This window comes from Pempheris klunzingeri, chromosome 3 (assembly GCF_042242105.1).
Source record: "Pempheris klunzingeri isolate RE-2024b chromosome 3, fPemKlu1.hap1, whole genome shotgun sequence".
NCBI lineage: Eukaryota > Metazoa > Chordata > Actinopteri > Acropomatiformes > Pempheridae > Pempheris > Pempheris klunzingeri.
The window spans coordinates 11,245,354-11,272,671 of record NC_092014.1 but is presented as its reverse complement, the minus strand read 5'-3'; the positions used below and the strand labels follow the sequence as shown (position 1 = coordinate 11,272,671).

The following is a 27,318-nucleotide window of genomic DNA, read 5'->3' as shown; positions in this document are numbered from 1 at the left end:
TGGTCAGAGGTGTTCTAATCCATTGGTTGGTGCTTTTCATTCTCACTACATCTCTCTTTTTTTTTTCTCTCTCTCTCTCTCTCTGTCTCTCCTTTTCTCCTTCTTACTCTTTCTCCACCCTACTACCTTATCTTAAATCAACCCCCCTGCCTCCCACTCCCCCATGCCCTCTAACCCATTTTCTTTTGTCTAAAGAAGAAGAGTTGGACTATTTAACCCCACCAGTGTGGGACAGTCACCTTCCTATCTTTCTTCCTGTGGACCATCAGCCAGCAAGAGTAGTGATTGAGGGTGAGATTCGTCGATCGACCTCCCCCCAGCATCTTCTTTTCTTCCGCATCTTAGCAACATGCGTGTTGTTGAGATGGGGAGACTGAGGGGGAGTGAATGTGACGCTCAACTCTTTTCTTACTGCTTCCTGCCCTCCCCTGGCAGAAGAGGCACCACCCAAGAGCAGCTTTTCATTAGAAATGCCAGCATGAATGCCGAGCATGTCACAGTCTTTTACCACTCTAGATTTGCCTCTTTCTTTCACTCTTTATCCTAAAAAAAACAATTGCTCAGTACTGAAGAGTCATCATGATTTTTCCTTATTGCTCTGCCCTCTTTTCTCTCATTTTCCTCTCCAGTTTCTTCCAGCACTTGGAACAAGGAACTCCTCCTCCTCCATCTTTAAAACCATCATCGACATGGACTCAGCACTCATGACTCTTCCATCGTTGCTCGAACAAGGCCTTGAGTTCCAACCAAGTGTTATCTTCTTTAGAGGCACGCATATCCCCAAGAAAAATCCCCAGCTAATCTCTCTGTCAGTGATAGAGGCGTGTCGGGAATGTAGCATAGCATACCTCGGTGGAGCTGACCCAATAAATCACTCCACTTTGCATCACTTCAGATATGTCTTAGCAGTCCATTTACCGTACAGTGAACACCCCAGAGGGGCTCTTCACCTCTGATATCGCTCAGGTTTCTGCAGTCCTGGGGCCGTGTCGAACTGTCAAATGGTGGTCATGTCTGTTATCTCTCAGTTTTTCTATCACTCTGTGTCCTCTCTCCGTCTTGTCTTTTGTGTCCGCTCTTCTTCTTGTCTGTTTTCTTCTACATAGAGGAAGCCCTGGCTGTGTTTTGTGTCTGGCATGTGCTGATGCTCATGGTGCTGCCTCTCTCTGAGAATGTGACCATTTCAATAATCTCTCATTTACATTTTTAAGCTGTTTTTTCTTTTCAGTGCAATGGGCAAGTGGAGACCTGTTTCTCTGCCAGGGTGACAATGGACAATGTTGCTATGGTTTTCAATAATCACAGTAATGAGAATGCCAGTTGTTTACTGTGAAAACCAGGAAAGCAGGCTTGACGCTGTTAATTAAAAAAGTGAGGAGTGATGATGTGTGTGTTTGTGAACGTGTGTGTGTGTGAGTGGCTTTGACTTAAGTCACTTTCAGGGACACACACCAGAGTCAAGACCAGGTGACTGGGGACAGCTTGTGCGATTGGGGACAAAAGCTGTTTCCCCATGAAGTAAAATGGTGTTTTTTGGGTCAGTGGTCAAGGTCACCAGGAAATGTGTGTAAGTCTATGTACAAATACCCTAAAAGTGACTTAAGTATGTGTGTGTGTGTGTGTGGGTGTGTGTTGAAGAGTTTGGATTTTGACTGTAAAAACAAAGAGCTAAGCCTTCTGCCTGACAAGGGCAAGACAAATCAATTTGACTGAATTTGTTTTTAGGATAAAGAATGAAGACGCATAATATCTAGAAAAAAAGTTATTTTCCAACAGGCTTTTAAAAAGCCTTTCAAAATCACAGTGCCCTCTATATTATACATATATATATTATACATATTCATGTAGTGCACACTGGAAAGCGCAAATGCAGTTGCATTGTAGTTTGCGTTGGGCAACAAGACCTGTTATGTTTGTCAAGTGCAATTTCAGTTCATTTTGGCATGACATTGCACCTGCTTAGAGAACCTCTATTTGCAAGCACAAATGCAAACAGAAAATTGTGCATTCAGCTTGAGGAGGCACACACATACACTGCTATTAAACACAACCTTCAATCAAATAACATTTATTAATTCTATAAATGAAAGTAATGCATCAACTGACCCCTGTATGTCCAGACAAATTTATAGATATGGAGCATGACTTAAAGCCTTGTGGTAGGATTCAGCAAGCAGATGGTGAGCCCAAATTCCAGTGAGCCAGAAGCTACCATTAATAGAAGGTGTGGCCTGCAGATATACAGAGTGGGCAACTGCTCCGCCATTCATCCGAATTAATCTATGGTATCTGTTAAATGTAGGAGGTATGCGGCATTTAAAGAATGCACCCTGCATATGTCCATGGAGTTAAAAATGGCACCATTTACAATGTGGCTCGCCAAGATGAAAATGACCCCTCGTGTGCTGTACAGTGAGATGAAATCTATTTGTGATGCTTCTACTGTATCCCAGAAACACGGGGCGATATTCATGGTTGAAGTTATTTATATTTCTTCATCATTCCAATGTGATGGATTCCAGTGTAGTTTTGAGTTGGATTTTCTCCTCTTGGGCCCAGTACTCCCAAGGGACCCCACATTTAGGTTAGGAGCTGGATTTGTTTTGATTTTGATGTGTGAGTTTGGCCAAGTGAACTATTCACTCCCATCAGTATTTGCTGTCTCCAGCAAGACCCACAAGTCTTTAAACCCGGCCTAAACACTCATTAGAAATCACTGAGGGAAAACCATTGGACTAAAAGTACTAAAACAATGTCAGAGCCATTGATACCATCAACAAAAAACTACTCAACACTTGTCTGAATATCCTATTAAAGAAGATGCACTGTAACTTTTTGAAAAAAGTAAGTAAGAAAAAAGTAAGAACATGTTGAAACAAGAAAAGAAGTGTTCTTTTGAATGTGGCTTTGAGCAAGATTTGTGATGGTGTTCTGGTATCCATAACCAGTTCAATATGAACATGCCTCACCATCCATTCCCCCGTACAATTCAGTGATGCTCTGCAAGAGCAGAGACACTATTTTCCTTATGAGAAAACTTAATCTTGAAAATTGCTTTAGGAGGAAAAAGCGGATTGAAGCAAACTGAAATGAAAAATCATCTCTGTGTCAGAACAGCATAACTCCAGACTACTTTACAGTCCTCTTTAGTTTTCCTCACGGTATGAGTGCAGAAAGCATTAAGAATCTACTTAGATAAAGTATTGAGTGCACTCAAATAGAACAAGTACACAACAAAGATTATCAATTAAAGTAATGAGTGTAATTAGTTACTTTCCACCACAACTAATGGCAGCAGGATCAATATTCTATTAAGAAGGATGTGCATCTAGAATGCATAATATTTTTTTTTACCACAGTAGACATTTGATTTTCTCCTAGTGGGGGAAACAGATGTAGCTAGTCATCAACTTTTAACCATTTATTTCAGTTCAATTTTAGTTTGGTGCTATAATTCTGCTTATGTGATGCTCTGCTGCAAATCTTGAACAAGCTTGAACAGACTTGATGGACATAAACATAAAGAACATGCTTCTTACACCCACACTTACACCTCATGGTTATGCTGGAAGATATTAGGGAGGTGGAGAAAGCGACAGTAGATTCTAGACTGAAATAAGACTGTGAGAGCATAGAAATGAGCAAAATGAACAGGCGCCAACCACACTGCATGGACTACTTAAATGAATGGGATGGTTGTGGAAATGAAAATTTGACAGTAAAGAGAATATGTGACTACAAAGTGACTTCTGTCCCCATCAGAATTACTGAGACGCTCCATTAATGAGGGCTCTTGTTTTATTTAGATGTCCCAGGATATCACCATGTACAATACCAGGCCCTTGAATCCAACACACCTAAATGGAATATAGACAATAATTAACCAATGTTATTATTACACTCTTGTGTAAAAGTGTCTGCTGTGAAGCCAATAAATGTTTATCTGGGCTGTTTTATCTACAGTTAGAATGCTTCCTTGCAAAAGAACTCCCATCAAGATTAAATCAAGGTGCATTCAGCAAAATATGAGCTCACTGGAGCAAAGTGTGCATTCACTGGAGTCTATAGTAAGGAATAAACAGTTTTATTTCTTTAACTCTCCACTATAAGCAAGGGCCCTTGACTTGTCATAGCAGGAAATACACTGTGTAACTAATGACATTAATGGTGTCTCTGCTCCATTTAGTGTCAAGATGTCATCCCAGTGAGACGACATACACAACAGCAGGGCCTTGCCACTGAAACACCTGTGTGGAATACAGCATTATTAATGCTATTAGTTACACCTGTACATTTGCTGTTATGACATGTCAAAATGTCTGCCATTGTAAAGGACTATGGAGCCCTTGGTTGGTTGGTTTCATGCTGTGAATGTCACTTTACTTTAGTTACATGCCTTAAAATAGGATTTCAGTGGAATCTGCAGTAGGTAAACATTAACATAAATCTATTTATTTCATTCAGTCACTGTAAGCCCTTCACAAACACTTCAGGACACTTTGACTTGTCATAGCAGGAAGTACACAGGTGTAACTAATAACATTGGTGGTGTCTCTTTTCCATTTAATAGTGTCAAGAAGTCATTCCTGTGGGGTATCATACACAACACGAGGGCCCAGCGACTGAAATAAATACTTGGAATGCAGACATTATTAATGTTATTAGTTACACCTGGGTTTGACTAGTCAAAATGTCGGCTGTGAGAAGGGCATAATGACTTGGAATTTGCATAAGCATTTGACAGGTGTTGAGCTCAGGGCATATTGCTCTCTCCCAGAAGCCCTCCCTGCTCCGAAGTCATACAGCATCGTTTTCTAATTTTCATGGGCTGTTGTGGCTGAGATTTCTCTACTTTTAGACCTGCATAAAAACACCACAATTATATGTATCGCTCAGAACGCACTGGATGGTGCAGCTACAACCACACGAACTTGTGGTGAGTCAGAGGGTATAATAGCATCTTTTATCACCTACAGGTAATGGGCAGGTTGACAGTTGACACTGGCTTCCTGTTAAATCATCAAAGAGGGAAGTTGCAGGCTTGTCAGAACATGGCAGCACCTCACTTCCTTGAAGACACCCCCACCCCTTCCAAAACACACACTTAAACACACACACACACACACACAGACAGACAGTCACCTTAAACCCGCACATAAATGGATGGGTGAGGTTTGACGTGATTGACCTCTTCACCTTTGCCCTCTGACTAATTTCACCTTTGTGTTGGAGGGTCTCTCTCTTTCTCTCTCCCTCCCCCCCTCTCTCTCTCTCTCTCTCGTCCAGTCCACTTATGCTGTCTCTCTCTGTCTGCAGATCTGAATGAGTGTGGGCTGAAGCCAAGGCCTTGTAAACACAGGTGCATGAACACATATGGAAGTTACAAGTGCTACTGCCTCAACGGCTACATGCTGATGCCCGACGGGACCTGTGGAAGTGAGTCTGTCTCTCTCTCTCTCTCTCTCTCTGTCAAACACACACACACACACACACACGGCTCTTTGATTGTACAAACAGTTTGCATTGTTGCCTGAAATGTGGATATTTTCAGTCTCAATCTATTTTCTCCCTCATGTGTTTTTTCATAATCTCTCCTCTGTAGCTTTGTAGCCTGGTTGTGCCACCGTGAAGCCTTTCGTCACGTCATTACAAGTGCATTCATCTGAATGCCTGCGCAAGGCAATGTTGATGACTTATATGCTCTCTATTATAAAATACATTTTCCCCCTTGTGTGAGTACCCCTGACAGCAGCCTCCCAGTCCTTTGATAGACTGTTTTGATTAAAGCCCCGTGTTGATCCGCTTTATTATAGCAGCTGTACAGTCAGAAGCACCCCTGTGAAGAACTCTAAGAGGGCTAAATGAAAAATGTGAAACAAACACAATCTTTAGACCCTTGAGTAGATGTACAGTTCTTATTGGCTGCCCTGAGGTATTCCACTGAATGGGAGTTGATGCCTGTACATGTCTCCCTGTAAATTCTGCTTCCCACCTGATAACTATTTTCTCCTCACGTTTCCACTCGAGAATGGCGTGACTCCCAGTGCCTCATTTTAATTAGTTCTTTTTATCTGACGAAAATTCATTTTCCCCCTTTTAAAGTCTGAATTGCTCACCACTTAAGGCAATATCAAACTATTCTAGGTGCTGTTGTGTGATGATAGCATGATAGTCTTAAACACCTTGCCGTGCTTCTTTTCTCCTCTGCTACTGCTTTGATCAATAGATCACTGTAGCATTTAATCAGCCTGGCCTGCCTCAGTCATCAAACTGTACTCCACGGTGCCTGCGGCAGCTGAAATAGCAGTGGCAGCATGAGCTTCACTTTTAATTTCCTTTTTAGGGTCCAAAGTTATTGAGGGAGGGTGAACAAAATCTATTTTATTATATTATTATTTTGGAGTGTCTTGATCCGCCTGGCACGACTCAGCAACAGAGGTGCTGCACACTGATGCTCCAGTAGGGTGGAGATGGATTTTGAGTCTGTAGTCATAGCAAAGGATGAAAGTGGGTGAGGGAATATTGCGTGGGTTAAGGTGTGAGCAGAGAGTGACTGCGCAGCACAGGAATCTAATAATGGCAGAGTGTGTGCTGTTCCGTTGTCTGCACCTCAGGGTCAACGTGAAAAATATCAATATCAGCTAATATCAGAAAAGGCAGCCAAGTGGCCTGGCTCTTACACACTGGCTGAAGGATGAGGGTGAGAAGTGTGAGATGGAGAAAAAGCGAGTGTAAGAGCGGCATACGAACAACTCCTCAATGTCTCTCCCTTGTTGATGTGTGCTGTGTTTCCTTTGTGTCCATTAGATGCTCGCACTTGTGGCATGGCCAACTGCCAGTACGGCTGCGAGGTGCTGAAAGGAGAGGTCAGATGTCAGTGTCCCTCACCGGGGCTACAGCTGGCTCCGGATGGAAGAACCTGTGTGGGTAAGTCCCAGTCTTAATATATCGCCACTGGCTTGAAAACCGAGCTTTATGTTGCCACTCCCTTCCATGAGCGACTAATGTAGAGCATCACAAACAAGAACGTTTTAATGTTTTATATATTAGTTCCTCTCTGCCTTGAAATTTGCTTAGTAAAGATCAAATGCAACTCTTTTGGCAGAGCAAGAAAGAAAGCTTGGCAGTGACAATGCAATTTGGGAACTCAGAATAAACCTCTTAGCAAGCCAAACTGAAAGTCATCCAAAATATTTACCAATACGTCTTTTTGCTTTGATCAGGCGCCTCTGCAATTTAACATTGCCTGTCAACCAATTGGTGACTTTATTCCACTGACTTGAAATGTGATCAAGGGAGGCCCACCCCCTACCCTCCTCCCGTCCCGTCCGCCTGTGGAACAGCTTCTCAGATGAGGAACTAACAGATGAAGGGGCCATTTGAGGCAGTTAACCTGTGTCGGGTTTTAAATGCAGGCTGTTCCAGACTGGACTGTTCCTGTTACGCTACCTTATAGTCCCACTTAACTGCTGACTGGCTAATGGGGGGCGGATTTCTAAAACAGGACAGACATCAGTCGTGAAAAATGATGGAGGAGGGGAAGGAGAGGTTGCCTGCCGCAGGTGTTACGACAGTTTAATGGAATGTTTCCGGATCCCTTGGGAAGCTGCAAATTTACGGAGAGTTTTATGGAGAGTTTCTAATCATATTTATGGAGCTGATTCTTTCTAGTAACCAGAACCTTAGATGGGAGAGTTTGCATTGGGCTATTTTTACTCATTATGCAGTGACATTGAACGTGTCGACACGTTTTTGTTGTCGTTTTAAAAGTGGGCCCATGCTTATCAAACTTCTAAGAAATATGTTTAGGAGTGCTCTGAGCGTGAAGAATAAGACCCTTTATCAAGCAGCTTATCCCTACTTACAGCAAAGTATAAAGGTTCAGTCACAGTCTACACATATTCGCTTCATCTCCCATTCGCTTCTATTCAATCATGTACGATGCAAGCCTGTGTTTCCCGTCTCACTGCGACCTCCAGCCAGCCCAGACAGAGCAGGAACTGCCAATCAGAGACAAGAATTTACCCTACATCTACTCCATTGTTCATTATTTTTTGCAAGTTACTATGTTTTTCACCAAAAACGTATGAAAAACTTCAGCACATCAAAAATATGTGAAATGAATAATAGCCAATTAACAGAGATGGAAAAAAATAACAAACTGGTGCAGGAAAGAATTATACATATTCACCTCCAGCTAATGTATTATACTCCACGGCCAGTGATATTTAGCAGAGTTATTCTAAATCATGTGTGTCTGCAGGGTGCGTCTCTGCACTGCAGTCATCTAAGATCTACTCTTAATCAACCTCTGGAGCTCTCATCAGGAAGCTGTGTCATGTGTCATAAGAAATCTGATAGAGAGCTTTTATACAGCTGAAGAATTTTTACTTTTATCTTTCTCTTGAGTCCAAAATGAGCCTTTAACAGTTTGAGAAATCCAGGCCCGATGTTTAGCTAAATAACTTTGGGATAATTAGATTTATGTCTGTTTAAAATCTCTAAAAGCTTTTGTAAATAAACTGAGCACTTGCTCTTTGTGCACTCAAAATGGATTGTGAAACCCGTTAAGAGTGATGTCTGATGATCCACTAGAAGGAAGTATTGACTTGCTGTTACACTGAGACAGAACTACCACAAAACCGTCTATTGATCTTTTTGCATGGTTGCAAAAGTTTAGCCCCATATTTGAATGCTGCCTCTCTTTTTTTTACAAATTGGTTAATGCATCAGAGAAGTTGTCAAGTAAAACACAGTTGCACAGCTTAATAATGGCTGACATGTATCTGTGAATATGACTTTTAAAACAGATGCTTAAAGATTTAACACTTTGAAAAGTCAGAGCTGTCTTCAAAGCCAGATGCGAACATTAATAAAAACAGGCATTTATAAGCGATTTTTTTATTTTGTATAAAGACGCACAATGACTGCATGTGTGCATGTGCATGTTATGTAAATATGCTCATGTAATAATTCACCACTGTCCCGCCAGTAGCTGAATAATTTAACGGTTGGCCATTAAGCAGCTCCACATGAAGTGTTTGGGATTAAGTGCCTTGCTGATGAGAACCCCTCAGCAGTAGTTGTTAAAGGATGAGAGAGCTCTGCCACTCACTTTACGTGCTTGTTCTCCCAGCTGGTCCAGGTGTCTCTGTGTTTCGAAGGTCCTTTTTAACAACACTCCCTGTAGCACCACAGTGTCTCAGCTGCATTATGCAGCAAATAAATTAATGATTTTAAGGCAAATGCTTTGAGCCTCTCTGTATCTAAATATTAATGGCCACATGTCTGCAAAGGTGATCAACAGAGACACTTAGAATAGGTCTTTAAATAATGAACAAGGTAGCGTGCATTGTATTCTGCTAACTGAACAGAATACAAAATGTGCTTTGTTCATAAATGAATACTAAATGCGAAAGGTGAAAAAGTCCTCCAGTGTGAAGAGAAATGTTTGTTTAGTTTTGGATTGAATTACTTTTAACCTTGATTTTCATTGCATTGTGTTCCTTTGAATGCATTATATACTGTTTGCGACGTACTCTAAAATGATTTTTTAGTGAATAATGATGAATACATTACATTTTAATTTGAATATCCTTAATAATCTGCGTCTTTTTTGCTCTTGCAGATGTGGATGAGTGTGCGGCAGGAATAGCAGTGTGTCCTAGGTTCAGGAAATGCATCAACACCTTTGGTAGCTACGTCTGCAAGTGCCACGAAGGCTTTGACCTGCAATACATCAATGGGAAATACCAATGCTTAGGTACTGTCTCAAGGTCTCTGCAGTGAGGCTTTTACAGATAAAACTTACAGAGGTCATAGATGTCTAAGATGTTATAACCAAGTTATTTTCAGTGATGCAGGTGCTGATTTTACATTACATTAGATTGTTTGTTCGCTTACACTTGTTTATTTCAGTGAACTTTGTAAAGCACTATGAGACACTCTGTTGTGATATTGGGCTATACAAATAAAATTGAATTGAATTGAATTGAATTGAATCAGACAGAGGGAGAAAGTTGAAAAGATAGCACAGACATACAAAAAGGCATATTAAAGGATAGTTCACAATTTTACAAGTCTGTCTTAAAACAATAGAACGGTGCACATGATGCATTGAAACAGTTTTTGCTTGCTATAATAATTCCTCCTTTTCATTATACAGTCACTTACAGTGAAAAAGTGCTCTGTTCCATTGGCTCTGTTGAACAATGTGGCAATGTGGATTACTTAAATTTTCTACATTTGCAAATTGGAGTTGAGGTAGAAAACTACATAGCTGATTTAAAAAGAAATCCTCCAAACCACTGCAAAACTAATTCAAACTGCTGTTTCTGTTTCGTGTTATTAAACCTTTCCCCACCAGTAAAGTTCAGTGATCATACTTGAATGAATACCTGCAGTGTGAAAAGTTTAATCAGCGTAGAGATCTGCATGTTACCTTGAATCTCGGCATCTAGAAAATACTCCACTTCTAATCCTTATCCTCATTCATTTTCTGGAACAGATGTTCTAAAAAGACAAAAAGCTTGTTGCCTTGACAGCTGACAGTGCTCCTAAAACATTTGCAGGACCTCTCATAATGATTTTACTCTGGCATTCAGAGCGGGATCACAGTTATTCACTTAAATGCTTTCACTAACAGTACATATGACATAAACTGAGTCCTGCTTGAAGTGGAGGTGAAGCAATCAGCCTTTGATATTCTGCTGTTATGTCTGAAGCTTTTCACACTTGCACCCAGTAGCTGAATGTTGTTGTGTTTCTTTCAGATGTGGATGAGTGCTCTTTAGGTCAGAGCCACTGCAGCAGCTTCGCCACCTGCTACAACACGCCAGGCTCATACAAGTGCAAATGCAAAGACGGCTACAGGGGGATGGGGCACGACTGCAAACGTAAGAATTGAGAACAAAAACCCTGGCCCCGATGCTCACTTTTGCAAAGAGGAACGGGGCCTCACTTTTTTGTTTTCTTTGCCCGTGTTTTTTAAAAAGGTAGGGAGGCAAGAGAGACGGAGGAACAGCCTTGCAAGCACAGAGCCAGGACTGAAATTCCTTTCTTTGTAATCGCTGTCAGTCATTACTTAAATCACCCTGTTCCCTCATCACGTGGGCCCAGACTGAGCCTTTGCTCTATTTTTGACATCTGGCCAAGACGAGTCATCATCAAATGTAAAATATTTCTTTTCCTGGTCTCATTTTTGCTTGCTGAAACACAGTTCGTTAGTCTTTGCATCTGCAGTTTTTACAGCAGCTCAGTAGACTAGAAGTCATTTATTCTCCACAGTTATTAAATTATCTAGCTGACACAACTGGTGTAGCAGTCAACAGAGCAGACAGGATGCCTCCTGGCGTAGTGTGCTTCAAATGTTTCACCCTGTCACCTGCCCAAAGGGTGTGAGCCCAAAGTGCTCTGGGAGTCGAGTTGCAATATCCTATTTGTGTGTCACATATCAAAGTCCCTTGCAACATGAGAAGGCAATAACTGCACTACTTGCCTTTGTCCACTCTCATTCCTCACTCATGAAACCCTCATAAAGCCTCCCGACTACCACCATCACCACCACCACATCACACCAACCCCCCAACCCCCCCAATCCCCCAACCTGCTCCTGATGTGAAGAATGTGAGGAGAAACAAAGGAATAGGAGGCGTAACTTTGATGACATCAGTAGAGCGAGGGTGATTTTCAGGGCACGGTAGCCAGTTTGAGCACCAAGAACAGTCTACGCACACAGAGCAGCTTTAGCCCAATGCTGCGAGGCCACTGGCTATGAACACACCAAGAATTACTAATCAGGACGAGCACATGAACGGATAAAAAAACCAAAGTTAGAAAGTAATATTGATTTCACAAAAGCAAAAATTCACTGAATGCGGGGTGTCTTTGTGGGTTTGGTAGTAAAACCACATGTAACCACAAAGCTGTCCCTTCTAATGTCTTTTCACACTCCCATTGACGAATATCCAGAAGTAACCCAAAAATGAATGAATGTGATGTCACAGCACTCTGATTTTATGGGCCTCTGTCTGAGCTTCTGCTTCAGTGAGATTTGAGACAGCCAATTTGTTTTAGGATGCTAACATTTAGTTCATAGATATCAGGAGGAGTCTCAGTAGATGAAAGCCAGCCCTGCTCTGCAAAAGCCAGGCTAATCATTGCAGTTAGTCTGCAATTCTATGCCTCATTAATTCTTAAGTGCTCATATTTCAGTGCTCCATTTGCATTCTCTTATTACTTCAGCCATTCCTAAGGTGGTTATCGACCCCCCAAGACCGGGCAAACTGCCCCCAAATCATCACAACCGCATCCCTGACCTGGATCAGAAGAGGACCACCACAACCAGCCGCCCACCAGTAACTCAGAAGAGGATCTTCCCCGTTGTTCCAAAATCAACAACTGCCACTTCAACAACCACAACAATGACCAAAGCACCTCTGCCTCCAAAGAGAGTCACCCCTCCTCCGCGAAAGCCGGCAGTTCCGACCCGGATGCCCTTCAACCCAACTAGGAAGCCACCAGCACCAACACGCAAGCCCTACATCCCACCAAGGCCAGTGGCTCCAACCAGACTCCCCCCAACGCCACCACCAGTTACATCAGTAGACAACACCATCCAGAAGGAGGTCACCAAACAGAGAGGAGATGTCCACAGTAAGAACTGGCTTTTTGTTTTATTCTGCTTAATGTTTGCATGGTGGACATTCATTGTGGCAAATTTTCACTGCACTTTACCGAAGTTCTTGATCATTAAAAATCTAAGGTATATTCACAAACATAATATAGGGGTTTGACTTATACATGGGAAATCAGCACTTTGTGTTTTTTTTAACTGCTCACATGAAATTGTAGACTTTTTTTAACAAATATACAAGCAAACATTTAATCTGTATTTATTTATTTTTCTCAACATCAGGGCAGTTCTTTACATAATCGCCTCATAAAGTTGTTATGGTTAACTTGCTAGCAAACTATTGCCTATTAACACACCTGGGAGATACAGTGTAACACTAGCATTCAGTTTGAGCCAGGTTTCTGGCCAGCTGTGTTTTGGTTTCCACCGACTCCTGAGGCAAATATCTGGCTCTTTAGCTGATAAATGCTCCTCTGTGTTCACCAGCCAGTCACTAACTTTAACTGAGTGACTGTTTGGAGCTAAGTGCGTTGTGTACAGTGGGTGTTTAGAGAGAAAAACAGCTGTTATTGGAATTGCCACTGATGCGAACGGTGAGAGTGAACCATAACAGGGAAGTTACGGCTGAGAAAGTATAAGAAAGTATAATCTCTGTGTTTTGATGTTTGATAGTGAAGTGAACCTTTTGTTTACGTTTGGGTCACAGACTTTGGCTCTTATTTGTCTAACGATTCGTCTTCATCAGCTCAGCATCGGCTGACAGGTTTCCGCGAACCAAATTGGAGCAGATCTGCATATTTTTTCATCTGAATACGTAAATGTTGTATTGATTATCAAACATATCACATTGTGGGAAATCAGAAGTGATGTTTACCTGACAGATGATGTGTATTATCATATTCATTTTGTATTCAAATGTGGATGAAATTTATCTGAGCAGTTGGCAGTCAGTTCTCATGTGAACACAGTTTATCTGCCAGCTAACCACACGACAGATTTAATAGAAAACAAAGAGAGACTTGAAATTTGCGTTCAAACTAGTGAGAATAGTTGAGTTAAAGATATCACGTTCAGTATAAGCCAATAGGAACGCTCTGCTTGCTGCACTGTGCAAGTAATACTTGCTCATATACGAGAATTCAGTGATAAATATTTTAATCAAATCGTTTCCACCTTCATATTGCAGTATAACACATCAACTGCAAAAAAAACAATGCCCATCTTTCCAAGATGACAAATTAATCTGGCAAATTGCAGTTGAGCGTTAAGTGTTAAAATAGAAATGTTTTCTCTCAAGGTAATTACCTTTTTGGCTTCAGTTAACAAACACAAACTGATGCGCCACCAAACTGTTATTCATCCACATGTCACACCACAGTCTGCCAAGCATGTATCTTTGACACCAATCACATTCAAAATGCATCAAACCAAAGAACCAAAGAGTGGAATTCAATTCAGAATACTGTGGCAGTGAGAGGCAGTTGAGTTTGTTTCTTTTTGCTCTAGCAAAGGAGATAATCACTGCAATCATCTGCTGCTTTCTTCTCACAGTGATAAACGCATATACCTTTTCACGATGGTTTCTTAATGAGATAATCCGTGTGACATGCGACTTGTGAGGCCTTAAACATTCAGTTAAGGGCCAAAGTCACTTGATCTAATAGATTATTTCTCTGCAGCTAAACACTTTATTACAGTAATTAAAAGGATAAGGCTGGCAAAGTTCCCATGAAAAGACCAAAAATCAACAATTAATTAAACCTTCTCAAAAGCATCTTTATATCCATAACCTGATTTTGTTAATTCCTTTGTGCCATAAACCTCCATTATTGCCCAACAAACTATAATGAACACATCAATTAGTTGCTGTATTGGGACAGAAGTTTCAGAGTTGACTTTTTCAAAACCCAGACACACAAAACCAAAACAATCTGCATGGCTATATACCAAGTGTTGAGTGATTAAAATAAGTTATTTTGTCAATGTAAAGTTTATTTTATTTTTAGTCAAGTGCAAATACATACATTCTAGTACCATAAATGTAGTGACTTTGCTGAAAAAGTATAGTGCTCATCCATTACTGAAATTTACTGAGTAATTAAAAAAACGGTTGTGACACATTTTTAAAGACTGACTTCTTCAGTAGGAATACATTAACTTTAAAGGGCCGAGAGAGGTATGGACAGGATTGTGCATTTTTGGTCATTTCATGGGATTTCTTGAGAATAACATAAAAACATAAACATAAATACCAGCTTTATTCTTTATATTTTTAAATTGCTCAAATGTAACTTTTGTGTCCTTCAAGTTCTCATTGCATACAACAAACTGATGAACCAGAAACTACTAAAAAATGTGTAGTTTCACTAAATTTGGACAATATGACTCACAGTCAAATGGAAAAAGACAGCAGAACATAGGACTTATATAACTATATGATGTTTAGCACAGATGCACCAACAGTATGAATTGCAGGAAAAGTGTTATTTTGTGTTGTCATGCTCTCTTTTAGACACAGAAAAAAATCAGTGTTAACCAAATCTAACATTAAGCCCCTTTCGACATGGAAATGTCTGGTGAAATGCATCAACATGTACAGGATAGTACTCACCTTGCCAGATGGCATCACATAATTAGAAAAAGGAAAGAGGAGAGAAGATTATATTAACACCTGTCTGCACTGCTTGAGGGAGGCATCAATCTAATAGCTCGCACCACGGCAGAGTAGTTCTAGAAATCAGAGCTTCCTGAAGATGGTTTGAATAAGATGGGAGAGGGAGGGAGAGACAGCTCTCAGTGATTATTCAAATAATTACATGGAAATAGGAATCATTTGAGCCTCATGGCATGAAGAACACTTGAGCTGTGCCTCAAGTGCAGGTGTGCACTGCAGTTAGAGTAATTTTGAGAGCTTTGTATTGTGGACCTTTGAGAGTGGACCAGTACATTTTACATCAGTGTCTGTGGCCAGTGAAAACCCTGTGCTTCCAACCTTTTCTTGTTTTCAGTTCAGGAAATAGCTAAAGAAATTGGTCAGTTCCCTGCCAAGAATTAAACAAAACACTGATACCACTGTTGTGCCTGTGTGACAACTTTCAATACTTTATTGCCATTTGAACATAGTCGATTTATTTATAAGAAACCGGTTTGGTGAGCTAACACGAAGCAAGAACCAAGACAAGAAGGAGAAACAAAAATCCCCATCTCATAACGTACACCGATCACCTTAGGACATAAAAGTATGTAGATAAAGAAAAAGTACTGTGGGGGTGCTATTAGTGTCACAGCCAGCTACCATTGTATACATATAATGTGGCTCAGAGGCAGAGCTGGTCGTCCACTGAACCCCAACTTGCTCCTGAAGCAAAGCTTCAGTGTCTGAAAGTGTGTGTAAGAATAGTCTCTCCCAACTTAGATTCTTTCTGTATGAATGATGTCTGAACGGGTGAAAGTATGTGAAGTGAAAAGGCGCTTTGAATGGTCAAAATGACTTGAAAGGCGCTATACAAGTACACACCGTTCACCATTTACAGTGCCTTAGATATGAATAATAGCACAGCAAAGTTCAATAAACGTCTACCAGCATATCTGAAGTTGAGTTACTTACTGTAACTCGAGAAAACAGCTCGTCTTCCCATCATGTCAGTGCAGCGTCTCTGCTGGTTGCGAGGCAACCTGATGAAAAAAAACAAACTGAAGTCATTGCTTCCAGCCAGATAATAGTCACAGCACGTTTTTATATCTCTGTTTGACTGTGGATTAAAGACATTGTGCTAATTACAGACACTAGTACTCAGATCTTTTTTTTTAAACTTTAGGCTAGCTGTACCCTGCTTCAAACCTTTATGCTAAGCTAATTGCCTCTCAGCTCTCGCTCCATAAGGCGTATGCAGGACAGTGATATCACTGTAACTCTCAGCAAATGCATGGATAAGCATATTTCACTAAATGTACATGCATCTCTGTTGGATGAGAAGTCCCTCAAACCTTTAATGCTAATCCCTTTCAACCCTTGCAACATCGTTTCTATTGCATCAAAAATGCATTTACATTAACTGGAAAACAAGGCCGTTAACCTAAGCTGCGTATAAGTGGGTGTTTTCGAGATTCAAGGTTTTCAGCCTAGTATGAGGAAAAGATAGTTGCTCTGCATCTATAAAACACGAAAATTATTAAGTATGCTGTGTTGATGTCTAAACCTAAAAAGTCAAGGATGGGTTATTTCTCAATATTTTTGCAGCACATTGGGAATCTCCCTTGTGCAGCTTTTATTGACCTCCCAAATATTTGGATGAAATTAACCACACAAGGTCAAGAGGTAAAAAAAAAAACCAAGGGTGGCCAATGGAGAACATTTAGTCTTCTTGTTTCAACTTAGTTGTTTAACTTATACAAATACCTCCAACACAATGGAGGAGAATGGTGTTTTGTTTGTAGTGCTCAAAACACTACAAAGAAATATATTAGAAAAATTTAATTTGTCTTTGCAGAAACAAAGTGCCCCAGTTACTCTGGATAATCCACTGACCTTGCTGTGAAAAGTTTTCATTTGAACTACTTTCTGCTGAAGGAAAAGTCGCATGAAAACTGTTGACAGTGAGGTCTGTGGATCACACAGACTAACCAGGACATAGTTTGTGGAAAGATGCGTGTTCTTTAGTTTTTCTGACTAAAAATCTACATTAAGCAGCACAAATGAAATTTGTTTCACCTCCATAATACAGTCAATACAGTCAATGTGACACTATTCTCAAGTTTTTCCTCACATTTTTTTTGCTCATATGTTCTGTCCTTTGGTTAAACTTAGCCTTTAACACACAAAATGGCAGCAGAGAAAACAAAAACTACAGTTTCTTTGCCAGAATTTGAGTGATTATACGATGCTCCTATCCTGTTAACATGCACTCAGTAAGATATTTTTAACTCACTGTGGAAATGACTGCTCCCTTATCACCATATATCTGCTCTACGACCGGACACAAGACATCAGGGGGGGGCTCGTTCCTTAACAGCGCAAACACAGACACACACACACAGAGACCTGGATGCCTGGGATTGTTGGAGAGCCTGGCGCGAGTGTGACCTCCCCGCTCTCAGATTCCTTCGACTGTCAGACTACATCGCAGTCTGCCAGGTGGTTGTGACCCAACGTGGGGATGAGCCCTTTCAGTGCTGAGGCTGACTGGAGGGGGCACATGTTGGGTACTCTGGGTTTCTGACAGTTCAAGTGCAGGTTACAGCACATTCACAGCATAGGAGCAGGAATCCGCCTGGGAGGCTGGGAATAGTTTTATTGATACTCAGTCGCATTAAATTCCTCTGACTTGTCTCACGTGCAAATGCAATACATAAAATGATGTTTATCCGTATTTTTTTTCTTCATGAGGAACCAGTGAAAACAATTGTCATTCTAATAGCATAAAAGCGTCAAGGATATTTTGCTATGAAAGGTTTGACACTGTAAAAGTAAAAGAAATAACTTTCTATGCTTCACTTGTCAGTTGACCTTTAATAAGACAGCTTGGCTTATAGTATTTCGGGCAGTGTGACCCCATTGGAGGAGGAAAGAGGCTATTTCAGGACTGGCTGCTCGCTGTACGTGTGTGGATGTGTGTATGTACTGTAGCTCCAGGTTGTGTAGCAGCAACATTTACCCAGACGTTGCATCAGATGAACCATCGCCCTTTTCTTCGTTATGATTCGCATCTGACTCCTGCTGTTCCTGCGGGTTTTCCCAGGTATTCTGATCTCTGTGGTCATCAGTGCCGCATTGTTAAATAGCTCCTGATGTGGAGGCACTAAACTATGACATTGATTCATCCTTGTGGAGACCTTGTAGAGCAATGAAACAAAGCCACACAACAGCCACAAGCAGGGATGCCACTGAGCAAATATAATGCCTTTGTTAATCCTTTATCCATACCTGCATCTCTCACCTCTCTCCTCAGTCCCTCGGAACCACGGCCATAACACGGTCCTCGGCATTGACTTTGACATTGAGCTCGGCAACACGGCAGATGAAGCCAAGGATGATCCAGGTAAACACAATATGTTTGACAGAGACAATCAGCAACAGCCCTGCTCATGGCGTACTGCAGAGCTCAAATGATGACAGACGAGCCACATTTGCTATGGGCAAAATGAAACTGACAATCAACTCCGGCAGTGGTGCTGCTGAGGCGAAGATATTATAGTGACCAGATGTGTTTTGATAGGCCTTTCACCAGGAGGTGACACATGACATCTGGCCGTATCCGTATAAATAATGGCTCACAGCCCAGAACATACTGCCAGACTTTCCCACTTTTTACATTATGTCTGCTTGATTGCTTGACTGCTTGAATGATAAATTGATCATTTGGAAGTGCATCCGCACTCTGCTCTTAAACTCCATAGTTCTCGATGTAGAGCTCCCACAACTATAAGAAAAAAGGCTTTTGTGAAGAGACTGCATTTTATCTGTCATATTTGCTCAATGTGATTTATTGATGTCAATGGTATGCAGATTAAACTGCCTAATGATTTAGTTACGTGTTTATTTTGGCTCAGTGCATCATTTGCTATGCAGTGTCAAGGCGTTTTCATTGGCTCAGAAAATGAACTGAGAAACGTTTTTGCGGAAACCCTATTTCAGAGACAAAATGATGGATGTTAGTGTTATTTTTGAACCAATTTGTAGAGCAATGCATGGATGATGCCACAACTGTTTTGCCTGCATTCCCTTAATATTATTGTCTAGGCATCATAGCTAGGAAAGAAATCATCAGTCATTGAATATTATGACTCTCTGTTGAAACTGTAATCTATTTTATTATTGTGTAGGGTTTACGTACAGAAGGCTATACGTGTACACTCACTTACACACTGATACCAGCAATTCCAGCAACTTATACAAATATTTGCGATGTTTTAGATGAATGCATTTCTACTTGCAATTTATGCAGCTACTTTTCCATTTGATTTTATACAAATACATCAACTCTCTTCAGAGATTACGACAAGTGTTTATACTTTCATTCTATCATCATGTTTATCAGAAGGTGCTTCAACACTCCTCTTGCTCCAGTTAACGTTAGAGGCACACAGCAGGATTCCTGTGAATCATTACAAAGAGAAAACTGAAGCCCTTTTGCACGTGTCCATCCTCCACTTCTCTGAAAGGCGTGTTTTATTCTCTTCAGACTCGGGTTATCTGAGCTGCTCCTTTGATGATGGTCTTTGTGGTTGGATCAGGGACAAAGACGGAGACCTGCATTGGGAGACAACGCCTGATCCATCAGGTAAATTAAAGGGCAGGGGTCAGCTTTTCTCACTCACACACTCTGATAAGGAAAATTGTTTATTTGATTGCTAGTAAATAAAAATGGAAATGAGAATAGCTGCATTCCTTTACTGACATGCACACATATGCAAACACCCACAGAGTCAGACAGTCTACGCAGCTCAGTTTTGTTCTGCTCAATTACAGGTCAAGATGAAAATTACTTGAGGGAAGTAGTTTGTCTTTTCTGCAGATTAGTGCTTTGCTCTACAAAGCGATGCAAATGAGAAGTGGATTACGCGACCCGTCAGCGATACCTGTGGCTCACATTAAATGGGAACACAACACTGTTTTTCTTGGGGTTCAGAGGAGGAGGAAATGGGATGAATTATGTTGATGGGACTCAGTAGACGGGGTGTGAAGACTAAACAGTGCAGCGTATTGGCACTGTTTAAGCGACACTAACTACATCTGGCTTCCTTTGCCAACTGGCTTAATCTCTTACTAGTGTGTTCCCAGACATTCACACTGAGGCCTCAGTTCAGCCAAGTTTGTGCTCACTCATTAGAGAAAAAATAAAAGATTTTTGCCCAGAACTCTAAGTTCCCCTGAAAATCATTTACAGTAAATCATAAGCTCAGCCCTGACTAAGAGTAAATCCATTTAAGGGGCAACATTTTAGTGTTGAGTAGCCGTAAGTGAATATACTGCATTTAATCAGAGCATTTGAATAGTCTTATGTATGAATATGCGTGTGTCCACCTATACATGGCTTTTACGACATTTTAAATGGGTTTGTAGCATGCAACTATTTACTGTTCATCACTTTGAGTTCTTTTGAACACTTTAATCATCATAGCTGTGAAAGGAATGGCACAGATTTGGAGGGGGCTCATAACTTATGCACAAAGACTCTGCGTATCGCACCCCCTGTGGTTCACACCAGCCTGACACTCATCTGCTGGATAAGCAAAATACTATATATAAACATTAATCAGCTATGACCCAGAAGCACTTTTACCTTTAAATTTTTTAAACTATATAGCTCCACTATCACTAACTAATGCATGAATTAAATTTTAAAAAATCAATTTGCCACAGGCATCTGGCTATACTCTGAGGTAAAAAAAACCCTAATTGGGTCTTTTTCAATTGCCCAAAGTTTCTCTTTTTCAAGGATGAAATTTTTTTACGTGTGCTATGACAGACAGACAGAGGAACAGACAGACCTACCTACCTACACATTAAAGGTTGGGTCTGCAATGTAGATCCAACCTTGTTATCTTGCTTGCATATAACAACTCAATCAAAAAATAAGTACCTTGTTATGTACAGTTTGCATGGGGACTGTTTCAGAAGTACAAAGTAGTTCCAATGAAAAACTGTTCATCAGGGTTCAAATTATAATCAGAGCTTAACAGGGTCTCTAAAATATCAAAGGTTAGAGGATGAGATAAATAAATCATAACTGACTTGAACCACACTGTGATCACTCTGACATGAGATCTGTCAGTTATCTAAAATAAACTGGGATTTTATGTCTGCAAAACCCACTTTTCAAATGTTATTTTTCAATGCTTTAAGCATTGCAAATGAAACTTCATGCACCATTTTCTACTGGGATGGCAACAAAAGTCAGATATCCCAAAACCTTAAATGGCTTCATACCACAGGGTAAGAAAGAAAATAGGTTTATTTGGATGAACCAACTCCGTTTTATCCCTGATTGGACATCTTACTGTATATTGTTGAGTCCACTTCTTGTTTTGTTTAATATCAGTTTTGGTCAGTTTGGTTCAGTTTAAGTCAACTTAAACCAATTAAAAAAAGACTTACATGGTTTGATTATTACATCATTGATATTTTGCGATTTTAAAAGACACAGTAATAAAATATACGGCGAGGCCAACAAATGCTGTGCAACCGGCAAAGGTAATACATTTTCACAACGGGGTGGGTGACATTTTTTAATGCTACGTTTTCTGTTATTAAGAGAATTCAGCATTTTGACATAAAATTTATGTTGAGTTTATTTTCACTAATTGAATATAATGTCCATCACCTACCTCACCAGGTGGACGGTACCTCACCATTCCCGAAGTAGGCAACAAGAGGACCGGACGAGGGGCCCGGCTGGTTCTCCCACTCACTCCCCCCTGGAACGACGGCAATCTGTGCCTGTCATTCCGGCACAAGCTGGCAGGCCACCATGTGGGCATGCTGCAAGTGTTTGTGAAGAAGGGAAAGCAGTACAGTCCAGCAGTCTGGGGACGGACAGGTGGAAATGGCTGGAGGCACACACAAATCACATTATGGGGCACAGGCTTGGAAAGTGTAAGTATAACAACAAACATGTCTGAGAAGTTCACTTGCACACTGTGAATTGTAAATGAATATTTCTCCAGACATTTTTGACAGTAGTGAATAGAAATGTTTGTATTCATGTTTATAAAAAATAAATTAGAGAAGTATTCTGCATTTCAAAAGAGTGGATCTTTTGAATTTAAAATTGACATCTGCTTTGAATAGAAACGCAGCAAGTCTTCTTTCATCACAAAGCAGCATGTGGTAATTGTTACCCTCGTGTGCGTGTTGCCGTTGTTCACCAGGTGATCCTGAAGGGGGAGCGTGGGCGAGGCAGGACCGGCGAGATGGCTGTGGACGACATCACCCTGAGGAAAGGCTCCTGCACAGAGGAGCACAATCTGAGAAGACTTTGACTGACAGAACAGAGAAAGACAGAAAGAAAACGAGAGGGAAAATCATCTCAAAGAGAACTGACTCTGTTGTGACATCCCCTTACTCTGCCTGGGCTCTTGCTGACCCACCCCCCACCTCAAGCCCGTCCACCCCTTCTAGCCATCCTGTGAACAATATCTGAAAAATTGTGCATCTGCAGAACAGTCAGTTTCTCTTTCTTAACTGTCCGTGAATAAAAAGACTGAATTGAATGTCATGGATGGATCCCAGCAGCACCCCCACCCCCATCTTCTTCTGCGCCTCCCCGTCACTCCATCACCTTGTTACTCTGAAACCTGCATGTACCTTCTTAACATGGAAATGTCCTCCACCTAACACAGGCCTGGCAGCCTTCCAGCCACACTGCTGAGAGGCCCACATTCACTTTATTTCTTCCTGGGGAGAGGGTCATTCCCTTACTTAGGAGTCTGCTTTCTTGCCTTGCTTTGATCATTTAACCACAAGCCATTTTATTTGCTATAAGATGATGTTAAAAGATATGGTCAGGATTGCATTTTGTGACTGTTTTGATCAGCAAAATATAAGAGATGGTACACATTTCATTGAGGGTTAGAGATTAAAAAGAGTATATAAAAGACAAAATGTATTTGTCAAAATATCTCTTTCTAATCTAGATGACTCCAAATTTGATATAGACCCAAAATAGTCAGTTTAGCCATGATTTTGTTGGTCTAAGAGTTTTTACTGCAGCTGTTCTATAGCACAGAATTTCTTTTGTTGTCACAGTATTTTAAAGATTTGTTTGGCAGAGGAGGGTATAAAAACTTAGCCTCTTCTACCCTGACCTTTTATTGAAGCCTTTTAACGTTATTTAAACACTCCATGGTCATGTTTTTTGGATACTTGAAATGTGTCAAACAGAATCAGTGTATGATTTTTTTGACACTTGCAAATCAACAATTACTTTCTATTACACAGTATGTACTTTGTTATATTAAGTGCAGTTTGTTATAAAGACGATACCAACAACTTTTTAGGCTTTCACAAATTGTATTATTGTAAATGTAGTTGTGTGTACATACTCTATAGATCTACAATCCCATTTGTTATGTGGTTTATACGTTATGTAATTTCATACATGAATATTAATAACATGGATATCAAAATGTTTGGTATTTCAGCTTTTGTTTTAAAACCCTGTGTACAGATGGAAAGCTTACGTATTGCAAGGGTGTGTTTAAAGTGCACAAAATGTGTTTTGTTCATGTGTTATGGTATAATGCTCTGTCTGTAACTTGCAAAGCACATAGTTGCATATTGTATGCTGTGATAATGAAGGGCATCGGCTGGAATTTTACGGTTTTCTGCATGCATGGGTGCATTCACCAAATTCAGATTTATCCAGACCAGTATGTAAATAAAATACATTTGAATGACATGATGTGAAACAAAGCATGACTTTTTTTTAAAAATCCAAATGCCTGACACAACACAGGTTAAAGAAATTAAAACTTATTTTTAAAGGTATTCTGAGTTTTGACAACTAGGGATGCTGTGGAGCGTCATGTATGTTTTGATGAGCAGGTCCCCACATTGTTTGCATTGTGCTGTTTGTATGAAGGCTCGCATACAAAATAAGAACACAAGGGGATTTACAGGTGATACCATAAAGGATGGGGAAACAAGACGAGAAAGAAGAGGTCCAGTAAGCCAGTAATACAATCCAAGTTTCCTCAAAAACTTCTTCTGATGAACAAATAAAACTGTATTTATATAGAGTGAAAACTCAAAATGATGCCTTTGATATAATGATGCTCCAGAACTTCAATCTACTTTCTTTATGCTGGGGCTGGGTAAAAAGATCAAAGTATCAACTCACAATATTCTTCTTATTTATGTCAGTATTAGGGAATAACTGTGCTTGATTTATCATGGTGATTTATATGGCACCAGTTTCCAATTGCTGCTGAATCCCTGTAAGTGAGTTCACAACTTTTGTCTCTAATCAGTTTCTTTTCTTTTTCCAGGGCACTTTTCTTTATCCAGCACAATTTGATATTAAAATATTAGTCAACTTTGAGATTTAAGATTTCTTTTGTGAGAATAATTTATTATTTCACCATTAGAGGCTGACTGCTCCTATTTTTTTCTCCAAGTCAGCATATACATATGCAACAGAAGACCTCGTTAAATTTTATGCAAATTAAAAGATTGAAGGATCAGGTATCGGAATTAATTTGAAGAAAATAAATGTGAAAAATGAAGCCGTTTCCACAGCACCTACCATTTTCTAAATAGAAGGAAGAAAGAAAACAGCATATTGGAGTGCAAGCCACTTCTACTCTGGAGACAGCTAAGAGGCAGAAGGACACATGCTTTGATTTAATGAATGAAAGTCCTGTTCAGACATTGTGCAAGACGACGGACTGAGAAGTGACACGCTGCAGTTCACTTTTAACCATTAACCCTGAAGCTTGTTACACTTGTTTTCTCTTGCAGTTTTCAGTTGAGAATGAAAACTCTGGAGCACCGTATTCATCGGTTTAACGGCAACCCAGCCCAGTGTCTTTGCCACCAAAGATGAACGTGACGTGTTCAGCGTAATGGTGTTGACCACTGAGCTTATCCATATCCAAACCAAGTTGCAATCAATAGATACTTCAATTGAAAAAGCCGTGCAACATCAGGTTCAGCTGTGGTCCAAATTAACTGACATCAAAATTGAATCAACTGAATCCTGTATGGAAAATCTGGGTCACTGTGTCTGTCTGAGGGACATGATAAGCACATGTATTCATTTATCTGCAAGAACGTTACTGGGTGGCTGCCATCTTATATCACACCTATGCTTGATTGGTCCTTTGGACTACATCAAACTCAATCTAATAACTGGCTTTCACTGCAAGTCCCTAGACTTCATACTGAGTTTGCAAGATCTGCTTTTTATTTTTATGCTTTGATCACCTGGAACTCCTTGCAGAGCATCCTAAAAATTCCCGCTTCAGTAGCCCTTGGACAATTAAAGTCTATGATCACTATCCACTTTAATTAACATTACATGTACTTACATGCTTGTTGTAATTGATTTGTTTTATGTATCTTGTATCATTCATTAACTGGTTGTTTTCTTTTATCTTGTATTTTTTCTTATTAGTATTTCATATCTTTGTAGAACTCAATGGCATCATTGTAAATGAGGGTTCGCCCTCAATAATTTTTCTCAAGTTTAAATAAAGGTAAGGTTAATTAAAGGTTTATTTAATACTTGATTCATGACATGTTGTCATTAATTCAACCATGCTTATGCAGGAGTATGAAACTGAAAGCAAACACAATCCATATCTTTCACACTACATCACCAACTCTTGCTTTAACCTAACTGACTCAAACTGACTACTTTGATTTAAACACAGACTCTATGTTTTTTCCATACTTTCTGTAGTAGGTGATTTCAGGATATATCATTATGGATTATCACATACACGGAAATGTTTAAGTCACGGGATGTACTTGCAGCAGTGAATTAGACCTGAATAAAGTTTTCACATGTTCAGTCTTGGTGAACTTTATAGTGCAAATTCATGCTGTCTGCTGACCAAGAGGAAATAGTTTGATGGCCTGTGAAAGGATGTCTCTCTCTCTCTTTCTCTATAACTCGCATCCACACGCACAGCAAACACAGAGAATGAATCAAATTTTTGTTGAATCTTTGTTTGCTCAAATAAGGTGGGCACTTTCAATATGAGATCAGTCTCCAAACAGATGATTCTCCAAAGTCGTCACTGACCTGTGATGAAATGCCTTGAAAAATCATTTTCCCTTAGGACTGCTTTTTTGGGGCAAAAAGGACAAGCAAATAGTCCCTTTATTAAGATAAACCACCACAGCAGAAATCCAGAGGGCAGAGGCAATAGCTAATGTGTATTTGGCTGCATTTTTTTGTTTGTGTATGTGTGTCCTCTATGTGGGTTCCCAATTTTCTCTTGAAACGAAGCTCTCTCTTTTCTCAAAAACACACTCCCAGAAAGTGGCAGAGAACATAAGAGAATGAAATATCAAACATCTTTTCAGTTCATATAGAATAAAGAGCAAAGCCGCTGGCTGAATAAAGGTGAAACACCTTCCCAGGCACTGTTCCGTTTGTACTATGAAATCTGTGAATGTATCAGCACTAATAGAGTATTAATGGATGTCATGAGAGGGGATACATAATGAAGCTAGATATGAGGCGAATATAAATTAAACGGCAGTGATGTCCTTCATCATGCCTAAGAACAGAGCAAACAAAGACTGGCATGGGTTACCTTCAAACCTCAATTTGTTGAATAGCCAAAGAGTAGAGATTTAATAAATCGCAACTGGGTCAACTGCATGATCCTTTCAATGTAATCTCATTATTAGAAGTGCCACAATGTACTTTTTTCTTGCCTGTTTACTGCAGTTATTCAAGAGCAGCCTATCAGACTTAGCTACCAACTCAACTCCCATTGTAAATGTTAAGGTTTTGATCATGTAAAAAATCAGCAGCTTAATCTACCCTATTAATCACAGATTGAGTGAGTTAGTAGACCATCGATCAATCATTGTTGTCTGAAAAAAGCGTTTTTTTCCCCTAAGAATGCTGAAGTTAATGAATCTGCACATTGTACTAATTACTCTCAGTAGAACTGATTTAAGAGAGCAAGGTTTCGGTCTAACAGAGCTCTTTGTCGGGCATTGTCAA

General features: G+C 40.2%; 1 protein-coding gene and 1 long non-coding RNA gene across 4 annotated transcripts in view; one reads left to right on the top strand and one right to left on the bottom strand.

Annotated features, from left to right (window-relative positions):
- npnta (nephronectin a) overlaps positions 1-22,640 on the top strand; it is a 45,233-nt gene extending 22,593 nt beyond the window's left edge. The window contains exons 4-13 of one of the 3 annotated variants that reach the window (XM_070828399.1): positions 199-291; positions 5,317-5,436; positions 6,808-6,927; positions 9,629-9,763; positions 10,773-10,895; positions 12,244-12,654; positions 18,583-18,672; positions 19,816-19,914; positions 21,970-22,229; positions 22,505-22,640. In XM_070828399.1, coding sequence (XP_070684500.1) covers positions 199-291; positions 5,317-5,436; positions 6,808-6,927; positions 9,629-9,763; positions 10,773-10,895; positions 12,244-12,654; positions 18,583-18,672; positions 19,816-19,914; positions 21,970-22,229; positions 22,505-22,615 — 1,562 coding nt within the window. In that variant the 3' untranslated portion in view covers positions 22,616-22,640. Of the gene's footprint in view, positions 1-195; positions 292-5,316; positions 5,437-6,807; positions 6,928-9,628; positions 9,764-10,772; positions 10,896-12,243; positions 12,655-18,582; positions 18,673-19,815; positions 19,915-21,969; positions 22,230-22,504 lie in introns of all 3 variants that reach the window. The other 2 variants (XM_070828398.1, XM_070828400.1) reach the window with 2 other exon arrangements.
- Positions 19,560-22,594, bottom strand: LOC139199343 (uncharacterized). The gene is made up of 3 exons (XR_011584120.1): positions 22,475-22,594; positions 21,962-22,183; positions 19,560-19,883 (listed from the first exon to the last, which is right to left on the bottom strand). It is a non-coding gene; the product is annotated as an uncharacterized lncRNA (long non-coding RNA).
- Positions 22,641-27,318: the final 4,678 nt, after the last annotated feature.